The sequence below is a fragment of the Sceloporus occidentalis genome, unplaced genomic scaffold (assembly GCF_023333645.1).
Source record: "Sceloporus occidentalis isolate IW3139 unplaced genomic scaffold, rSceOcc1.0.p SCAF_1, whole genome shotgun sequence".
In the NCBI taxonomy this organism is placed as follows: Eukaryota; Metazoa; Chordata; class Lepidosauria; order Squamata; family Phrynosomatidae; genus Sceloporus; species Sceloporus occidentalis.
Genome location: NW_028316981.1, coordinates 101425646 through 101443104, shown reverse-complemented (window position 1 = coordinate 101443104; position 17459 = coordinate 101425646). Strand labels below are relative to the sequence as shown.

The 17459-nt window shown below is 42.1% G+C and overlaps 1 protein-coding gene across 3 annotated transcripts in view; it reads left to right on the top strand.

The window, feature by feature from the left end:
- SHROOM1 (shroom family member 1) overlaps positions 1-8169 on the top strand; it is a 69956-nt gene extending 61787 nt beyond the window's left edge. For 2 of the 3 annotated variants that reach the window (XM_089530882.1, XM_089530892.1), the window contains 3 exons: positions 1843-1933; positions 4604-4876; positions 7575-8169. In XM_089530882.1, the coding sequence (XP_089387008.1) occupies positions 1843-1933; positions 4604-4876; positions 7575-7829 (619 nt within the window). In that variant the 3' untranslated portion in view covers positions 7830-8169. Of the gene's footprint in view, positions 1-1842; positions 1938-4603; positions 4877-7574 lie in introns of those variants that run through there. The other variant, XM_089530902.1, reaches the window with a different exon arrangement.
- The last annotated feature ends 9290 nt before the right edge of the window (positions 8170-17459 follow it).

Sequence of the window (17459 nt, the reverse complement as noted above, 5' to 3'; positions counted from 1 at the left end):
GTCTGTTTACCTTCAATGATCAATCACAAAGCAAAGACCTTATCTTTTCAAGGAAGATAAATATATGCCAGGGCAAACATATATATTTTGCCACTTGAGGGAGCACTGCTTCCAAAGATAGGACAAACATATTATCTAGTTTTGATACTCAGTGGTAAAGGACATGCTTCATATGCATAAGGTCCAAGGTTCAGTCCCTAGAATCGCCAGTTAAAAGCATAAAATAGCAGGGGATGCAGAAGATCTCTTTTTGAGAATCTAGATTGCTACTGTTAAAGGTACTGTTTATTCTGTTAAGAATAAAAAAATATTGGGTTGGATAGCTAAAAAGACTGAGATGGAATAAAATGTCTTCCTTCCAAGTGGATTTTCCAGCATAACAAAATTACAATTGTGCTATGACCTACTGTTTCCCCAGTGAACCGGGGTGGGGAAATTTTGCCTTCCAGATGTTTTGGACTACCATAGTCCCTGACCAAGTGTGGTATAGTGGTATAGTGGTTTGAGAGTTGGTCTACGACTCTGGAGACCGGGGTTCGAATCCTCAATTGAAATCACCATGGAAAACCACTGGGTGACCTTGGGCAAATCACACACTCGCAGTCTCAGAGGAAGGCAAAGGCAAATTCCCTCTGAATAAATCTTGCCATGAAAATCCCATGATAGGTTCACTTAGGGAGTCATAAACAATTTGAAGAGATTTTTGTGGGTTTTTTGGGCTATGTGGCCATGTTCTAGAAGAGTTTCTTCCTGATGTTTTGCCAGCATCTGTGGCTGGCATCTGTGGCTGGCTGCCAGCCACAGATGCTGGCGAAATGTCAAGAAGAAACTCTTCTAGAACATGGCCACATAGCCCGAACAACCCACAAAAATCTAAGGATGCTGGCCATGAAAGCCTTCAACTTCGCAATTTGAAGAGACACAACAATGAAAGCTGTTACCACTGGTTAGTTTGGAGAGAGGTGTTGGATGTTGAAACCCAAAATATCTGGAGGGTTTGGGTTACATAATATGTGATATTCCCAAATAATAAGAAGCAGGCTCTTGCACACAACACTGTTAAAGTACTGTGATTCCATTTTAACTGCCATTTATTTATTTATTTATTTAGGTATTTATACCACGCCCTTCAGCCCTAATGGCTCTCAGAGCGGCTTACAATTATTGTTTTTAATCAGACAGTTCCCTGCCCTCAGGCTTACAATCTAAAAGACATGAAACAAAAAGAAAAGGGAATGGTGGAGGGAAAGGGGATGAGGTCCAGTGGTTTTTCTCTCCCTCTGAGGCCTGGACCAAGGCAAATGGATTGGAGGGAGGGCTCTTCTTTCTTCCAGGCTAGTCCTGATGGAGCTGGACCTGCCTGATGAACTCCCTCTCAGGCCGGCGGATATGGAATCCTAGGATATGCAATTGAGTCTTTGTGATATCTTAGCATTGACTATGGGCCTGTACAGACAAGCCAAAATAAAGCTGTTTCGGGTCACTTTGGAGGTAAGGTGTTTAAATGACACACGCATATTTGGAGGGACAGTTTCAGAAGGAGGTGGTGATGGATTCCCATTTGACACCATGGAAATTGAACTACAACATCCCTTAGCATTCCATTCCTCTTTAACATATATATGAAACAAAATTGAATCAAATATTATTTGCACCATACCAAGGGCTGTTTTATGTTTATGAAACTTTTGAGAGTACCTGGGAGAGTGAGATAGTGGGAGAAAATATGTAATTTCAAAGAATCCAAAACACTTCTTTAAACTTTAACACTTTTTGTGAAGTTAATTATTTGTCACACAATAAATTAAGTACTTACCGTTTGGTTGTACTCTGTTTTAACAGCCAAAGAAGCAATGAATCTGCAACAGATCCATCTCATGGAACTGAAGACAGAAAGAGCCTTAATGACGCAGATGACATCACATCCAAGAAAGTAGGTAAATGAGGTTCAAAACAGATGAGACACTGAACCCATATTTTGAAGGTGTGTTCCCTCAAGTAATGAAAGGGTTCTGATAATTGTTGTAACATGACTTCAAGTCAGCCATGAGTTGTGGTGATCCTCTTATAGGGAAGACTGATTCAGGAGGGATTTGCCATTAACTTCCTCTGAAGATGAGCGAATATGACTTGCCCAAGGTTACTTAGTAGGTTTCTATGCCTTAGCAGAGATTCAAACCCTGGTCTCCCAGTGCCCTGGTCTAGCACTCAAACCAGTACATCACACTGGCTCTATGGATCTGATTGTTAAAGCATGTTATTTCCACTTAAATGTGCATCCTGCTTTCCTGGGATTTTTTTTTCAGCCATATGATCCCGCAATGCTGAATTTCTTACCACAGAATTAAATAACAAAGAGTTCAGCTTGCCCACGTTTTCTTATTGTGTGTTGCAAATTATTTTTTTCAAAATATGTTCAGAGATAATTCATCTTCTATCATTCCTGCAAAATGCTTCTAACACCCTCTTTCTGACCTTTGTAAAATAAAACCTTTCATCACAGAGTGGAGACGGGATAGTTTGAATTGCCCAACATGTGAGAAAGGCTACGTTCTGAGGGAATATTGAGAAGTGGAGAGTCAGCCTTCCCTTGACATCCTTCCCAAGGCTTTGGATGATGGGATATCTTCTTTGCAACATTAAAACCATACCCACTTACCAATGGCAATGGGCATCCAATCTAACTATCTGAATAATCTCACAATTTTTGCTGCACATGTATCTTGTCCCCCATAAGTTTTAACCTTCCCTTCCCATCTCTCTCCCCACATCACTGAACTGGGTGGCTAAAATTAAATTGTACTAAACTAAAGGCCTGAGACTTAGAATCATAGGCATGTTACAGGCCTGTTACAGACTGCCAAAATAAAGCTGCTTCGAGTCTCTTTGGAGGTATGCTATTTAAATGATGCATGGGTCCTAAGAGTTCAGAGGTCGCACCAAAGCCACACTCCATTCCTAAGCACTGTAGTGAAGCTTTGGTGCAGCTTCCAGATTCTTAGGACCCATGCATCATTTAAATAGCATACCTCCAAAGAGACTCGAAGCAGCTTTATTTTGGCAGTCTGTAACAGGCCACAGACTGCCAAAATAAAGCTGCTTCGGGTCTCTTTGGAGGTATTCTATTTAAATGATGCATGCATCCTAAGAATTCGGAAGTTGCACCAAAGATGCACTCCAGTGCTTAGGAATGGAGTGCGGCTTTGGTTCGACCTCCGGACTCTTAGGACCCATGCATCATTTAAATAGAATACAGTACCTCCAAAGAGACCCGAAGCAGCTTTATTTTGGCAGTCTGTAACAAGCCATAGAATCATAGAATTGGAAGAGACCACAAGGACCATCCAGTCCAACCCCCTGCTATGCAGAAAATCTCAATCAAAGCATCCCCGACAGATGGCCATCCAGCCTTTTTTTAAAAAAAATCTTTTAAATTTTTATTTTAAAACATCTTACCTAATGTTCATTTTAACTGCATAAAAGTATGTACATATAAATATATTTAGGCTGTGTGTATGATATTGTAATTTAAAGATATAATTTTAATGTTGCTAGTTGTTTATGTCACAGCATTCAGTGATATATGGGAATTACGATTTATGAGTAACATTAGTACAAACAATATTACTAAGGATACTGTACGGTGTGGTATGGGAGGAGATCCATGGAGAGAACACCATGAGTTACCACACTAGGTGACACCAACCCTAGTGATGCCACTGCTACATATAGAAGCTGATTGGACTGTTGGTTGAACCTTATTCCAGCACTTGTTATGGAGCATATTTTGCAGTTCTTTTGGAACATTCTAATAAATCTTAATAAATGACTCTACATGTAATAGTAACTGGCCTTACTTGCAGATGTAAAAAACTGGATAGGCTTGAATTTCCTTTATTTTCCATTGGGGGGAAGGAGTGGTGGTGGTGGTGGAATGGGTGCAAAATGAGGACGTGGCTCCCCCAAATAACAATTCTGCCCCCACCCCCCCATTAAATATTCCTTTATTCCCCAAATTTCTAGCATTGTTGTAGCTTAAAACTTCAGTTGTGCATTTAGAAGTATAGTTTAGGCATCCAAAGAATAGTGTGCATTGAAACTATGACTCTGGAGACCAAGGTTCAAATTCCATCTCAGCCATGGAAACCCACTGGGTGATATATTTGTTGTTGTTGTTGTATGCTTTCAAGTCATTTCTGACATATGGTGACACTAAGGTGAACCGCTCATAGGATTTTCTTGGCAAGTTTCTTCAGGGGTGATTTGCCTTTGCTATCCTCTGAAGCTGAGAAAGTGTAGCTTGCCCAAGATCACTCAGTGGGTTTCCATGGCTGAGACGGGATTCGAACCCTGGTCTCCAGAGTTGCAGTTCTAATGGTCAAACTACTACACCACTCTGGCTCTCATTCATATACACGCACACAAGCTTGTGTTTGTGTGTATAACTTAATAGTTCTAATATATATAATATTACTCTCACACACCTCTCTTGTAGTTACCTTCAGGGTTTCTGTCGTGCTTCTTACTCCTTGTCCCATGGTTGCCCTATTAATATCTGTTTATCAGACCTGACTTGATTTTATGATGGCTTCTTTTCTTTCAGAGAGAACTTATTTCTAATATACAATTGAAACTGCAGGCTCTGTTGGATGAGAAAGAGCTTATCCAGAGTGAAGCTAAGGCTCATGCTGCACATGGCAAAGAGCTGGAGTTGATAGTGCAAGGTCTCTGTAAGCCCAATGAGTATGAGCGCTACTTGATGTTCATTGGTGATCTGGAGAAGGTCGTGAGCCTGCTGCTGTGCCTCTCCAGCCGCCTTGCTCGGGTCCAGAATGCAATGGAGAAAACGGATGAAAACACGGATGCTGAGGAGAAGGTGAGTCCCAGGACAGGATAGACTCTTTGACCTTGCCTCTGGTAAAATAAGTTGCAATCTGACTTTCTAGCTACTATGTCTCTGAAGATGTGGCATCTCTAAATTGGAATGTTCAGACATCTGCTCTGATTCTCTTTTTGATACCACTTTTATGGCCCAGTAGATAATGTAATCCCTTCAGCAATTTGAAAACTGATATGATGTGGCCAGTCCTCCACTGCTGGTGGTTTCATTTGGTAATCACACATGTAACTAGAATTGACATGTGATATAGTCATGCTGCTGGTTCCCACTGATCTGATCATTGCCTTGCAAATCTTACTGATAGCATCTGCAGAAACAGCAGCAGTAGCTGCTGCTGCTTCTGTTGTTGTTGTTTGTTAATTTATATCCTCCTTTCTCAGTAATGAGTCTCAAGGCAGCTAACAAAATATTTTAAAATAATACAGATTAAAACTACTTCAAAAAATATAAATATAAAAATTTAAAAAGAATTAATTTATGAATTTCAAAACATTGAATATTAAATCTCATTTAAAAACAACATAATCTTTAAAACAGTACCATACAGCTTTAAAAGCCCACCTCAGTCATTTTCCAAAAGTTTGACAGAATACAAATGTATTAGCTTGCTGACAGGAGAGCAAGGACAGGGTCATTCTGGCCTCTCTAGGAAGGGGGTTTCAAAATCTGGGAGCAGCCACCAAGAAGGCATCTTCCTTTTCAGATGAATTTGAGAAGGTGATAGGAAGGGCCTCTCCAGACAATCTTAGAGCTCTACTGGGCTCATAAAGGGAGCCTATAAAGCCACATAGGGCTTTATAGGTCAAAACCAGCACTTTGAATTGTGGCTAGAAACAGTCTGGCAGCAGTGAAGGTGTTGTAATGAGGGAGTTATAGGCTCCCCCCAGCAAGCAATCTGTAGGGCCAACTGAAGTCTCTGAACAATTTTCAAAGGCAGTCCCATGTAGAATGCATTACAGTGATCCAAGCAAGATGTAACCAAAGCATATGTTACCATGGCCAAATCCGACTTCTCCAGAAATGGGTGCAGCACACACACAAACTTTAACTATACAAATACATTCCTGGTCACTGCTGAAATCTGGGCCTCCAGGCTCAGTGCTGAATCCAGGTATATCCCTAAACTGTGGGCCTGTGTCTTCAAGGAGAGTGTAACTCTGTCTATCACAGACTGAATCCCCATCCCCATAGGTCTTTCGACTGACCAAGACCATCTCTGTCTTGTCTGGATTAAGCTTCAATCTATTTGCTCTCATCCAGTCCATTACAGCTGCCAGGCACAGGTTTAATACAGAAACAGCTTCCTTGGAATTAGGTTGAAAGGAGTGATAGACCTGGGTATCATCAGCTGGATATTGAGGACACCTGACTCCAGAACTCTGGACAACCTCTTCCAACCATTTCATGTAGATGTTGGGATGCAGATGTAGCATAAGGGACAATACTGAACTCTGAGGGATCCCACAGGCAATGGCCAAGGAGTCAAGTAAAATTTCCCCCAGCACCACCCTCCTCCAAGAAGGAACAGAGCCAATAAATTCTCCAAGTCCCATCCCAGTATGGTGACCCAGAACGATACCACAGTTGATGCTATCAAAAGCTACTGAGAAGTCCAGCAGAACCAACATCATGTGATGTTAGAAAGTTGTCCTCCCCACACCTATAAAGAGCTGCTTTTATGGCTCATATCAGGACTGTGGTATGCAAGGAAAGAAGTTTAACTCCTGAACCATAATTTCCATGAACATACCCCCACCAGTTGCAATTTTGCATGTGTGGAGATTTTTTGCAGGGACTAAACAGGCTTGAGAGACCAGCGATAAAGACTGGCATGGGGTCATGGCATCTACATGACACACACCCCGATTCTGCCCTCATGCCAGCATGATGCTGCACAGCCCACCACATGGTGGGCAGCATCATGGCATTCCTTTGGCGCTGCGTCCAGATGACGCAATGCCCAAGGAACACCAAAAAGCCGCAGCACTGGCGGCTATGGTACCCTTTCTGTGGCACAAAAAGACCAGATCGGGGACGTGGCATTTAGTTGCCATGGCTCTGATCTGGCACTGAAAGGGGCGGCTGCAGCCCCTACATTTGCCAGGTCAGGACTGTCTTGAGTTCTGAGACACGCTCCCACGGTCCGATTCCTTGTGTAAGGCATCCGCCAAGGTGACCAAAGTGGTCTCCATCTCATAACCAGGCCTGAAATCAGACTGAAATGGATCTAAAATCACCTCTCCCTTCTCACAGACTTGAGATCCATGTTCATGATTATACATGGAGGGGCGACCTCCATTATCCTGAATGGGGCGTGCCCCACATGCACTCGTGGGGGCATGCCCCATTCAAGCCTATGGAGCTTGAATAAGTGCAAGTCTCCATTTTTGCAGGGGTGTGTGTCTGGAACGGATCGCCCATGAAAACGGAGTGCCAACTGTATATAGTCTGCCTTATCCAGAAACTCCTTGAGCTGAGAAGCCAGCACAAGCAATAGTACTTTGCACAAGAAAGGGACGTTGGGGTTTGTCCTGTAATTATTTAGTAGGATCCAGTGACTTTTTCCAGAAGAAATCTTACAACAGCTTCTTTTGAGTGTGTGTGTTTTGTGCAAAATGCACTAATTCCCACATATTTTAAGTTGCTGGTCTTTTTTTCTTCTTCTTATCTTCAGTATTCACTCAATGAGCGGCACAGACTCCTGTCCAGGCAGCGGGAGGATGCAAAGGACCTGAAGGAGAACCTGGATCGCAGAGAAAGAGTGGTGTCAGGTATCCTTTCCAAATACATGACAGAGAGCCAGCTTCAGGACTACAGGCAGTTTGTACAGGAAAAGACATCTTTGTTGATTGAACAAAAGGACCTTGAGGAGCGGATTATGTTTCTTGAAGAGCAACTGGAGAGGCTGGAGAAGAGTATTCTTTCTTGAACCCACATTTGTAGGTTGCTTGTTCTCTTACCTGAAGCATTTGTACTAGAATTTTTTCTTCATTCACAGATCTGCCACTTAAGACTTGGGCAAGACTGTTTTTCATAACTTCCCAGAGGGATCAGGTGCTCCACTGTTGACAAGGGCTTACTTGGCCTAGGCACACATTCTTAGGAGAAAATGACAAAACCTTCCCTGTAGGTAGCCAGTTTTATCTTGAAATGACTGATGCAATATATGATACCTTTTGATAAGGAGCAGATGTTTTGTTTTTCTTCCTGCTGACTGCCAGTCTGTTCTGCTTTCAGATTGACATTATCTTAATAAAAACAACAGCAACAACAAATCACTAAATGCTTTACTCTTTATTGAGAGAAGGAGAGAGAAGATGGCGTTTGAATGTGGATTAGATACAGTTATACCAACTCTTGCTACTTCAGTTGAGGCCATTTAGAAAGTGCCCTTTCCAGTATAATCATAAATGTTGTTCTGTCTGGGTCAAACTAAATGTTACATTTTTTTAAGAAGAGGTGTGGCTCACAGTGGTGAAGATGCCACACCATGGTACTTTCTTTGACTATCTCTCTTGCATTTACTGTGCTTTCCTATGTGATGGCAAACACAGTCTTCATTTGCAAGCCTGTATGTCTGATGAAATCCTATTATGGGAGGGAAAATAGGCCAATCAGAGGACATATACATTTCCCTTAATTTCTAATTCAATCCAATTTTTAAAAAAACAGATTTTTGTACCAGTAACACTAGGCTTTTTGGAACAACCATAATACCCAGCTGAAAGCTACTCACTTTAGAACACTGATGTGCAGACACTTCACCAGCTAACTCCATGGATTAAGAGTTACCTTGCTTGTCTCTGAAATTTGGTTATTTGTCTTATACAGCTGTGTATATGTTTTGCTTTTTAAAAAACATGCACCTAGGCAAGAAACATGGCATATTGCCTCCACACCTATTAGAGAGTATTTGATGGCATTTGAAGGCAAAAAAAATAAAATAAAATTGTATGGAGTGTGTGGTGAGGGGAGGAGCTGTGAGATCTCCTGGGTAGCTAATGACGCTCCCTAGCCTCCCACAGTTGCTCATACTTAGTCTACGTGGATCAGTACTGGCTCCAGGGTTTTAGGGGTTCTTGGAGGCAAAACCTACCATGGTCCCCTTCACCTGGAAATTGAGAAATATGGGAAGAGAATTCTCTCAGAGGTTGCATCTGTTCTGCTTGGAAATTTTGCTAAAATGGTGGCATTCTTAGCACAATAAGTCCTATACTTTCCTGTAGCTGGCCCTTGGTCTGACCTGATCAGACTTCAGTCTTGCACACACTTTCCTTGGAGTAAATATGTTTGTTGTTGTGTGCCTTCAAGTTGTTTCCAACTTATTGCAACCCTAAGACAAACCTATCATGGGGTTTTCTTGACAAGATTTGTTCAGAGTAGGTTTGCTATTGCCTTCCCCTGATGCTGAGAAGATGTGACTTGCCCAAGGCCACCCAGTGGGTTTACATGGCTAAGCTGGGAATCAACCCCTGGTCTCCAGAGTCCAACACTCAAACCACTATGCCACACTGCTTAGTCTTAAGTAAATATGCAACAGTAAAGGTTTTCAGAGGGTATAACCAGCCACTTAGCAAGTTTTTTTAAAAAAATCATGTGTACAGAACAGCAGCAGCAGCAGCAACAACAACAACATACCTTCGCACAATTACTTGAAAGAAAGGAAACACCCTTGCTAGGAGACTAGTATTACACTTTGAAAACTTCTATTTATAACAAAGCTAGCAGAACAGTCTACAAATATGCCTTCAATTTTCCTGTTGACTTATGGACTTATGGTCGACTTATGAATTTATGGTGACCCTATGAACAAGATTTTCTTAGGCAAGGAATACTCAAAAGTGGTTTTGCCATTTCCTTCCTTTGAAATATAGCCTACAATATCTGGTATTTGTTGCTGATCTCCCATCCAAATATTAACCAGGGCTGATCAGCTTCCAAGTGGGATCTTAGAGTATTTACCACCTCTTGAATAGTATCAGAAAGCCTGGATCCAGGGTCAAAACAGGCCACTCTGAAAGTGCACAATGACGGTTCACCAACAAGCTTCCCTTCAGTTTAAGCTTCCTCTCTCCTGCCATACATCATGGGATATTAAATACCTTCCTCTGCTCCTATGGGCCCAGAGCAGGACTGTGATGTGCAAAAAAAGAGGTATAACTCCTGAACCGCAATCTCAGTGAAAGTATCCCCACCTCTGTTGCTCTTTGGCATGTTGGGAGATTTTTGTTGAGACTGTTTTCCAGGTCATGACTGTCCTGGGTCCTGAGATTTCAGGACCAAAATCTGAAAGCCAGGAATGAGCCCTGGTAATGTAACAGGGGGAAGGGTCATATGACATCATTAAGCATGAGACATTAAGCATCAATCACAGTTGCACAGTGTATGCCATTCAAATTTTAAAAAACCCAAGTCTAATGAATGAGGAAAATACATGTACTGTATATACCAATTTTTCAAGACAGTGATCTCACCCTGAGATTTGTCACCTTCACTCTGTGGACCAGAGAAGAGGATCCAGGCCCTGAGATCTGGAAATCTGAGTTGGGAGTGCAGTGCAGGAAACCTATCATGAGATAAAAACTACCTTTCATTCAGTGCAGGTTCTTCTGGAGCCCTGCAACTCCAAATTCTCTACAGAACTCTCCTGTGTTGAAACTTTAATGCAAACCCTGACCCAGTTTGACTTAAAATGGTGTTACTTTTGGCCATGCAGTTTGGACTAAAAAGAATCATTGATGGAAGGCCAGCTATGTTCTTTTTTCCAAACTCATAACTAAATTGCTGGATACAAGTGGAGAAAAAAGCCCATGTTTTTTCTCCCTAGGTATATTATTTGAAATGCTGATTGTGTTTTATTTGTATGAGTGATATATCATAATGTTCACCTGTTTAATATAAAGATTTCTCTTGAATTAGTATATAGAAAATTGGAATAATGTAAATAAATACATTTGGCATTTTTTTTTTACTTCAAATGCATAGTGCTTTAAAATTAAATCCTGGCATTACTGCACTATACAGTTCCACAGAAATATTATTCTGTCCTGCCATATGGTGTGTTCTTAATTGTGTTGCCACATCCTCCTTTCAAACACACATCATCATTTGCCCATTTGTTGACTGAGTAATTTTGTTTCAACTGAAGGACACATAAAGAGAGCTGGATGTGAAAAAGATGGATTAATTGTAGCAGGAATCTGTGAAAGAGAGGTTTTGGACTCTGCACTTACTTCTGGGGATAATGATGCTTTCTCTGCAATAAGACTGGGCAATTTATGGTTCTCCAGTTGGCAGCTCCCAGCATTTTTCACCAACAATGGCTCTTCTGGCCAGGGCCAATGCCAGTCCATCTAGGAGGCTATGCTTTCCCTACAGACTGGTAGTAATTTGTGTCCTATCTTTCCTCTGATCTGTGTTTTCACCTCCAACAACCTTAAGAGATAGATTAGGTTAGATAGTGCTTTGCCAGCCAGAGAAGTTCATAACAGTGATACCATTTGAATCTTTGTTTTCAATGCTCACCTACATCACACTGCTTTTAGAGCTCAAGTGGTTTCACTGATTTTGCCGTTTTCACAGGAACACCAAGCAAAGATTTGGTCCGAGATCTAACAACCCACTGGGTGACCTTGAGCAAGTCACACTTTCTCGGCCTCATAGGAAGACCAAAGCAAACCACTTCTGATGAAATCTTGCCAGAAAAACCTTGTGATAGGTCTACCTTGGGGACACCATAATTCGGAAATGATTGGAGGGCACACAACAATAAGAAAAAGCTGATTCAATGACTATATTCCAGCAGTAGCATGATCACTAATCATTTCTGGTATTTCTAGAGGGCTGAATCCATAATATTGTATGCTGCAGACCAAACCTGCCTTGCTTACAGTTACTACATGCTGCAGGCTTAGTTGGGTAGGGCCAAGTCATACAAAGGGGTGGATGGACCCAGCTAGAACCCAGATATTTGGACCCTTGGCACTGAAAACCTTGGCTTGGTCAACCGGTTTGCTCTTGGGCCTCTTTCCCAAGATCTGTTTTCTTTATGTATAAACAAGCTATGCTCTGTCAGATCATTGTTCAACACAGCATTTGTGTCCTAAACATCCGGACCCCAACTCTAGCCTTTAGTCTGTCTCCCTCAGCTAGTTGTCTCTTGATTAATCTGTCCTTTTCCACTCAACTCCATCACTCTGTGCTTTGAGAGAGAGAAGCAAAAATAGGTTAAGAGATCAAGAGGCCCAAACTGGACAGTTGGCAGAGGAGAAGGGCAGGAGCCACATGGCTGGCATTTGGTGAATGTAGACCTTTATACTGTTCAACATGCAGAAACTGGGCATGCTATGGGTCTGAACCTCCCACCATTGAGTGACACAGTCTCCATTTGAATGTCTTGTACATGTTACAGATACAACGTACAGGTACATGCTACAGGTATAAGCAATTGTAGCATTCCTGTATTCTGTGGTGCCGAGTTTACATGCCTCTCTAAGCGTTTACACATAGCATGAGTCAATGAACAAGGAGGAACCTGACACTAATGAACAGGACTCAGCAGACTAGAAGGGACCTGAGACTCAATTAAGTCACATATTTTTTGTCTTTTGTAGTTGTATTATTATCTGTCCATTATTTCTAACATCCCTTGCAAAATCAGTGAGTTTCAAAGAAAATAATAATGATGTACAATAGTCTGTATTACCAAATACTGAAGATTTTCAGTTGGTTTGCTTTTGCTGCAAGTGAGAGTAGGATTGGCGCTCAGGTGAGGGAAAAGAAGCCATGAGGGAGCAAAGGGATGCAGCTGTGCCAGTAAGTGGGAGGAAGAGAATGGTGGGGGGGCAGGTAGGCAGTGTCAGAAGAAACCACAGGTAAAATGCAAGACGCACCAATGGTAATGGCAGCAGCCTGGTGACAGGGATCATAGAATTGTAGAGTTGGAAGAGACCACAAGGACCATCCAGTCGAACCCCCTGCCATGCAGGAACTCTCAATCACAGCTTCCCCGACATATGGCCATCCAGCCTCTTTTTAAAGACCTCCAAGGAAGGAGACCCCATCACTCTCTGAGGGAGTGTGTTCCACTGTCAAACAGCCCTTACTGTCAGGAAATTCCTCCTAATGTTGAGGTGGAATCTCTTTTGCTGTAGCTTGCATCCATTGTTCCGGGTCCTGTTCTCTGGAGCAGCAGAAAACAAGCTTGTTCCCTCTTCAATATGACATCCCTTCAAACATTTAAACAGGGCTATCATATCACCTCTTAACCTTCTCTTCTCCAGGCTAAACATCCCCAGATCCCTAAGTTGTTCCTCATAGGGCATGGTTCCCAGGCCCTTCACCATTTTTGTCGCCCTCCTTTGGACACGCTCCAGTTTCTCAATGTCCTTTTTGAATTGTGGTGCCCAGAACTGGACACAATATTCCAGGTGGGGCCTGACCAAAGCAGAATACAATGGCACTATTACTTCTCTTGATCTAGACACTATACTTTTATTGATGCAGCCTAAAATTGCATTGGCTGTTGGCTCATGTTCAACTTGTGGTCTACTTGGACTCCTAGATCCCTTTCACACGTAGTTTCATTCAGCCAGGTGTCACCATCCTATATCTGTGCATTTCATTTTTCCACTCTAAGCGCAGTGCCTTACATTTCTCCATGTTGAATTTCATTTTGTTATCTTTGGCCCAGCTTTCTAGACTATTCAAGTCATTTTGAATTTTGATCATGTCCTCTGGAGTATTAGCTATTCCTCCTAATTTGGTGTCATCTGCAAATTTGATAAGTATACCCCCAATTTTGTCCTCCAAGTTAATGATAAAGATGTTGAATAGCACTGGGCACAGGAAAAAACCCTGTGAGACCCCACTGGTCACTTCTCTCCAGGATGAAAAGGAGCCATTGTTGAGCACCCTTTGGGTTTGGCCAGTCAACCAATTACCTTACTGAAATCAAGATATACTATAGCTGGTAATTTTATCAAAAAAAGAGATTAGATTTGTGTGGCATGACTTGTTTCTCTGAAACCCATGTTGACTCTTTGTGGTTATGGAATTGCCTTCTAGATGTTCACAGACTCTTTGTTTAATGATCTGCTCCAGAATCTTTCCTGGTATTGATGTCAGACTAACTGCATGATAATTGTAGGGATCCTCTCCCCCCCCCCCCTTTTAAAGATGGGGACAATGTTTGATGTCTTCCAGTCTACTGGGGCTTCTCCTGTTCTCCAGGGACAGTCATCCCACTCTGGCATCACTTACCTAGAGGAGAAAGTGAAGCAGCAGCATCAGCAATGGTGGTGGCAGTGGCCCCTTCACCTTCAGGGCCAAGTGACCAGTTCTTCCATTTCTTTGCCAGTACCTTTTCCTCTGCCTGAAATTCTCCAGGCTGGCCTAGAATGGCCACAAAAGAGAGGTGTCAGCCTCTGGGTGCAGGTCAACTTGGGGCAGGTTAGGTGCTGCTTGTGACAGACAAAGACTGTGTATTCCTCCATCTCCACAATCTGCCATCATTTCCTTTCTCATCCCTGTTTAAAGAACATGAGATACTATCAAACTTTAGAATTTGTAAGAAAAGCTATATTCGTTTTTACAATGAAGACTCAAGTCCAAAATAGACTGCAGAAAAAATCTAGTTTGAGATCGCTTTAACTACCCTGGCTCAATGGTAGGGAATTCTGGGAACTGTAGTTTTGTGAGACATTTAGCCTTCTCTGTAAGAGAGCTCTGGTGCCACGATAAACTACAATTCCAAAGATTCCCTAGCACTAAGCCGAAGCAGTTAAAGCTGTCTCAAACTGTATTATTTCTGCAGTGTATTTTGGACCTAATGTCCCCCCCGTCCCACTCTGATGCCTCCTGTGTGTGTTGGGTGGTTACATGGAACTGGTAGTTGCTCACCTTCTGCTTTAAAATACAGTACTAATAAATCTAATTGTGAGAGACACTACTATCTCACATTCCTCAACTGTTTCTGTTTCCCATGTTACTTTTGTGTGCCTGTGCATATACAGTGTTTGTACTGAGGTGGGGAAATCTGAACACGATTCTCTTTTACACACAAGTACAGTTCAGGAGAAAAGGCATACAATCCTTTACTTGAAAAGTGCAAAGTTGAGGAAGTAACTGCTGAATAAAATGAATCAGCTACTTTGTGCTAAGACACATATAGGCACACATAGTGGTCCTACCTTCACAGGCCATTATGCATGCGTGCCTTCCAGTGCATGAATCTCATTATGGGAGAAAGGCAGGTTGTAAATCCTCTAAATAAATAAAATAAAATAAATGGGGGTGGGGAAGTAGAACTGGATGTCCAGTGCTTGCGATTTCCATGTGTTACACTGAACAGCTACACTGTATGAGGCATGGCGATAAGACACACAGGCAAGCAAATAGACAGATAACACACATGAGTAACAGGCCAGTAAAACTAAGTTCATAGATACACCCTCTTTTTCCATCTCCATGGGTTACCTTAGAAGAAATGGCTACAGTTTTCCCTCTATTTCCTTTTGTTTTTGACACCCACTACTGGGCCCATATATTTCACAGAGCCAATGAAGAGGCCTGTATATTTTATACATTCTCTTAATGGAATTCTTTTTGCCTTTCTCTTCCCCTGAATTTTAGCAGTCCTTTATTGCTGTGACATCTGCTGCCTTCCTTTGCCTGCTCTTACTTGAGGAAGGAGCATGTGAGGAGACAGATAACTTTTATGCATTACAACAGGGCACAAAGGAAAAGAAGCTGGACAAAACTAAACTGCAGCCTTGGCCTGTTTACAAGAACATGGATGGATGGCAGCAAAGTTCAGTTTAATCCACCATCATGTCTAAGAAGCACACAGGGCAGAACAAGGGTGGGGAATTTGTGGATCCTGAGATGGTCCTGTATAACAACTCCCATCATTTGCATCCACTCAGGCCAGGGCTGATGGAAACTGGAATCTATAACAATATTCAACACTTCATCCTGTTGCAGCCCATTGGTTGTCAACTCATGCCATTACCAAGGCAGAATCTGTCCAGTTTGCTTTCCCATGGGGTTGGATCTGCATGATTATTATAAATGCTGTACATATAGTGGTTTTACCTGAAATTCTACCTTTGGAAAAGAGATAGTTACTCTCTGCTCCCTCTGTTCTTCATCACAGCTGGCTGCATGTTAACTTGCCACCTCTGACCCCTGATTAAGGCAGGCCATGAATTGCTAGATGGGCCTTTCCCCCTTCCCCCCGTCAGTCAAATCTCAATTTTTCCTTGGGCCAAACATATTAGATTAAGCAACCCAGTCCTTTAGAACTCACATTCCAACTTGTGTTCACAGACCTGGAAAATTACTGGTTTGCTGAGCTACATAGGGCAGTGGAACCTCCCCTTTTGCCCAAGCAGCTTAACCAGCTGGCTCAGTAATTGCAAACATTTTAAAAGCCAGATAAAGAATTCATGTACAAGGCACTCCATCACTTACTTTCATCCCACAGGATCTGTGAATAATCTAGGAACAGTCATTATTCATGTGTGGCTTTTCTTGTAACACTCCAAGAGATGAAAAGGAGGTGTCAAAAGGAGAATGCTTGTTGTTGTTGTTATGTAAGAGCTTATAATTTTGATATTGCTAAGTGCAACAGAAGAGTAGGTAGGTGCAGAGAGAATAACTACTAAGCTGAATGACAACAACAAAAAAAAACTCCATAGCATTTAGTCAGGAATCAAAAGCTGCTGGGTAGAAAGTAGGCAGAAGAAGCCTGAAGCAGATACACTGAAGAAAAATGGATTGATGGAATGTTTCTGAATTCTTTGCATGAGTCCCACTGCCACCACTGCTGCAAATACCTCACAGAAAACTAACAGATCAGGGGAAACATTAAGCTTCTCCCCCGACACTCATTTCATATGGGAAAGGAAGGACATTTTCCCTTTTTTTGCAGGCAGGAGCTTTTAACCACAAATCATGATATGAATCTAATGTTGACAGGCCTAGAACCTTTTCACACTGCACAATTATAGTATTATGATTCCACTTTAACTGCCATGGTACGATCCTATGGAATCCTGAGATTTGTAGTTTGGCCTGAGACACCGCAGGGGCTCCCTGGCTGAGAGTTCTAAAGATCCTTCCCCCTAAACTTCAAATTCCAGGATTCCATAGGATGGGACCATAGCAGTTAAAGTGGCATCATAGTGCTATAGTTGTGTGGTGTGAAAGAGTCCACAGGTTAAGACATAGATTTACCAGATAGTGTCCAATCTATTTTCTGAGATATGGTCAAATTAATCTGATTAGTATAAAAAGTGGAAGGAATATGAAGACAGGGAATCTTACAGCATCTTTTTGTTTGTTTGTTGTTGTATGCCTTTAAGTCATTTTCAATTTATGGCAACCCTAGGACAAACCTATCACAGGGTTTTCTTGCCATGCTTCTTCAGAGGGGGGTTGTCACTGATGTCATCTGAGGCTGAGAGTGTGTGACTTGCCCAAAGTCACCCAGTGAGTTTATATGGCTGAGCTGGGATTCAAACTCTGATCTCCAGAGTTGCAGTCCAACACTCAAACC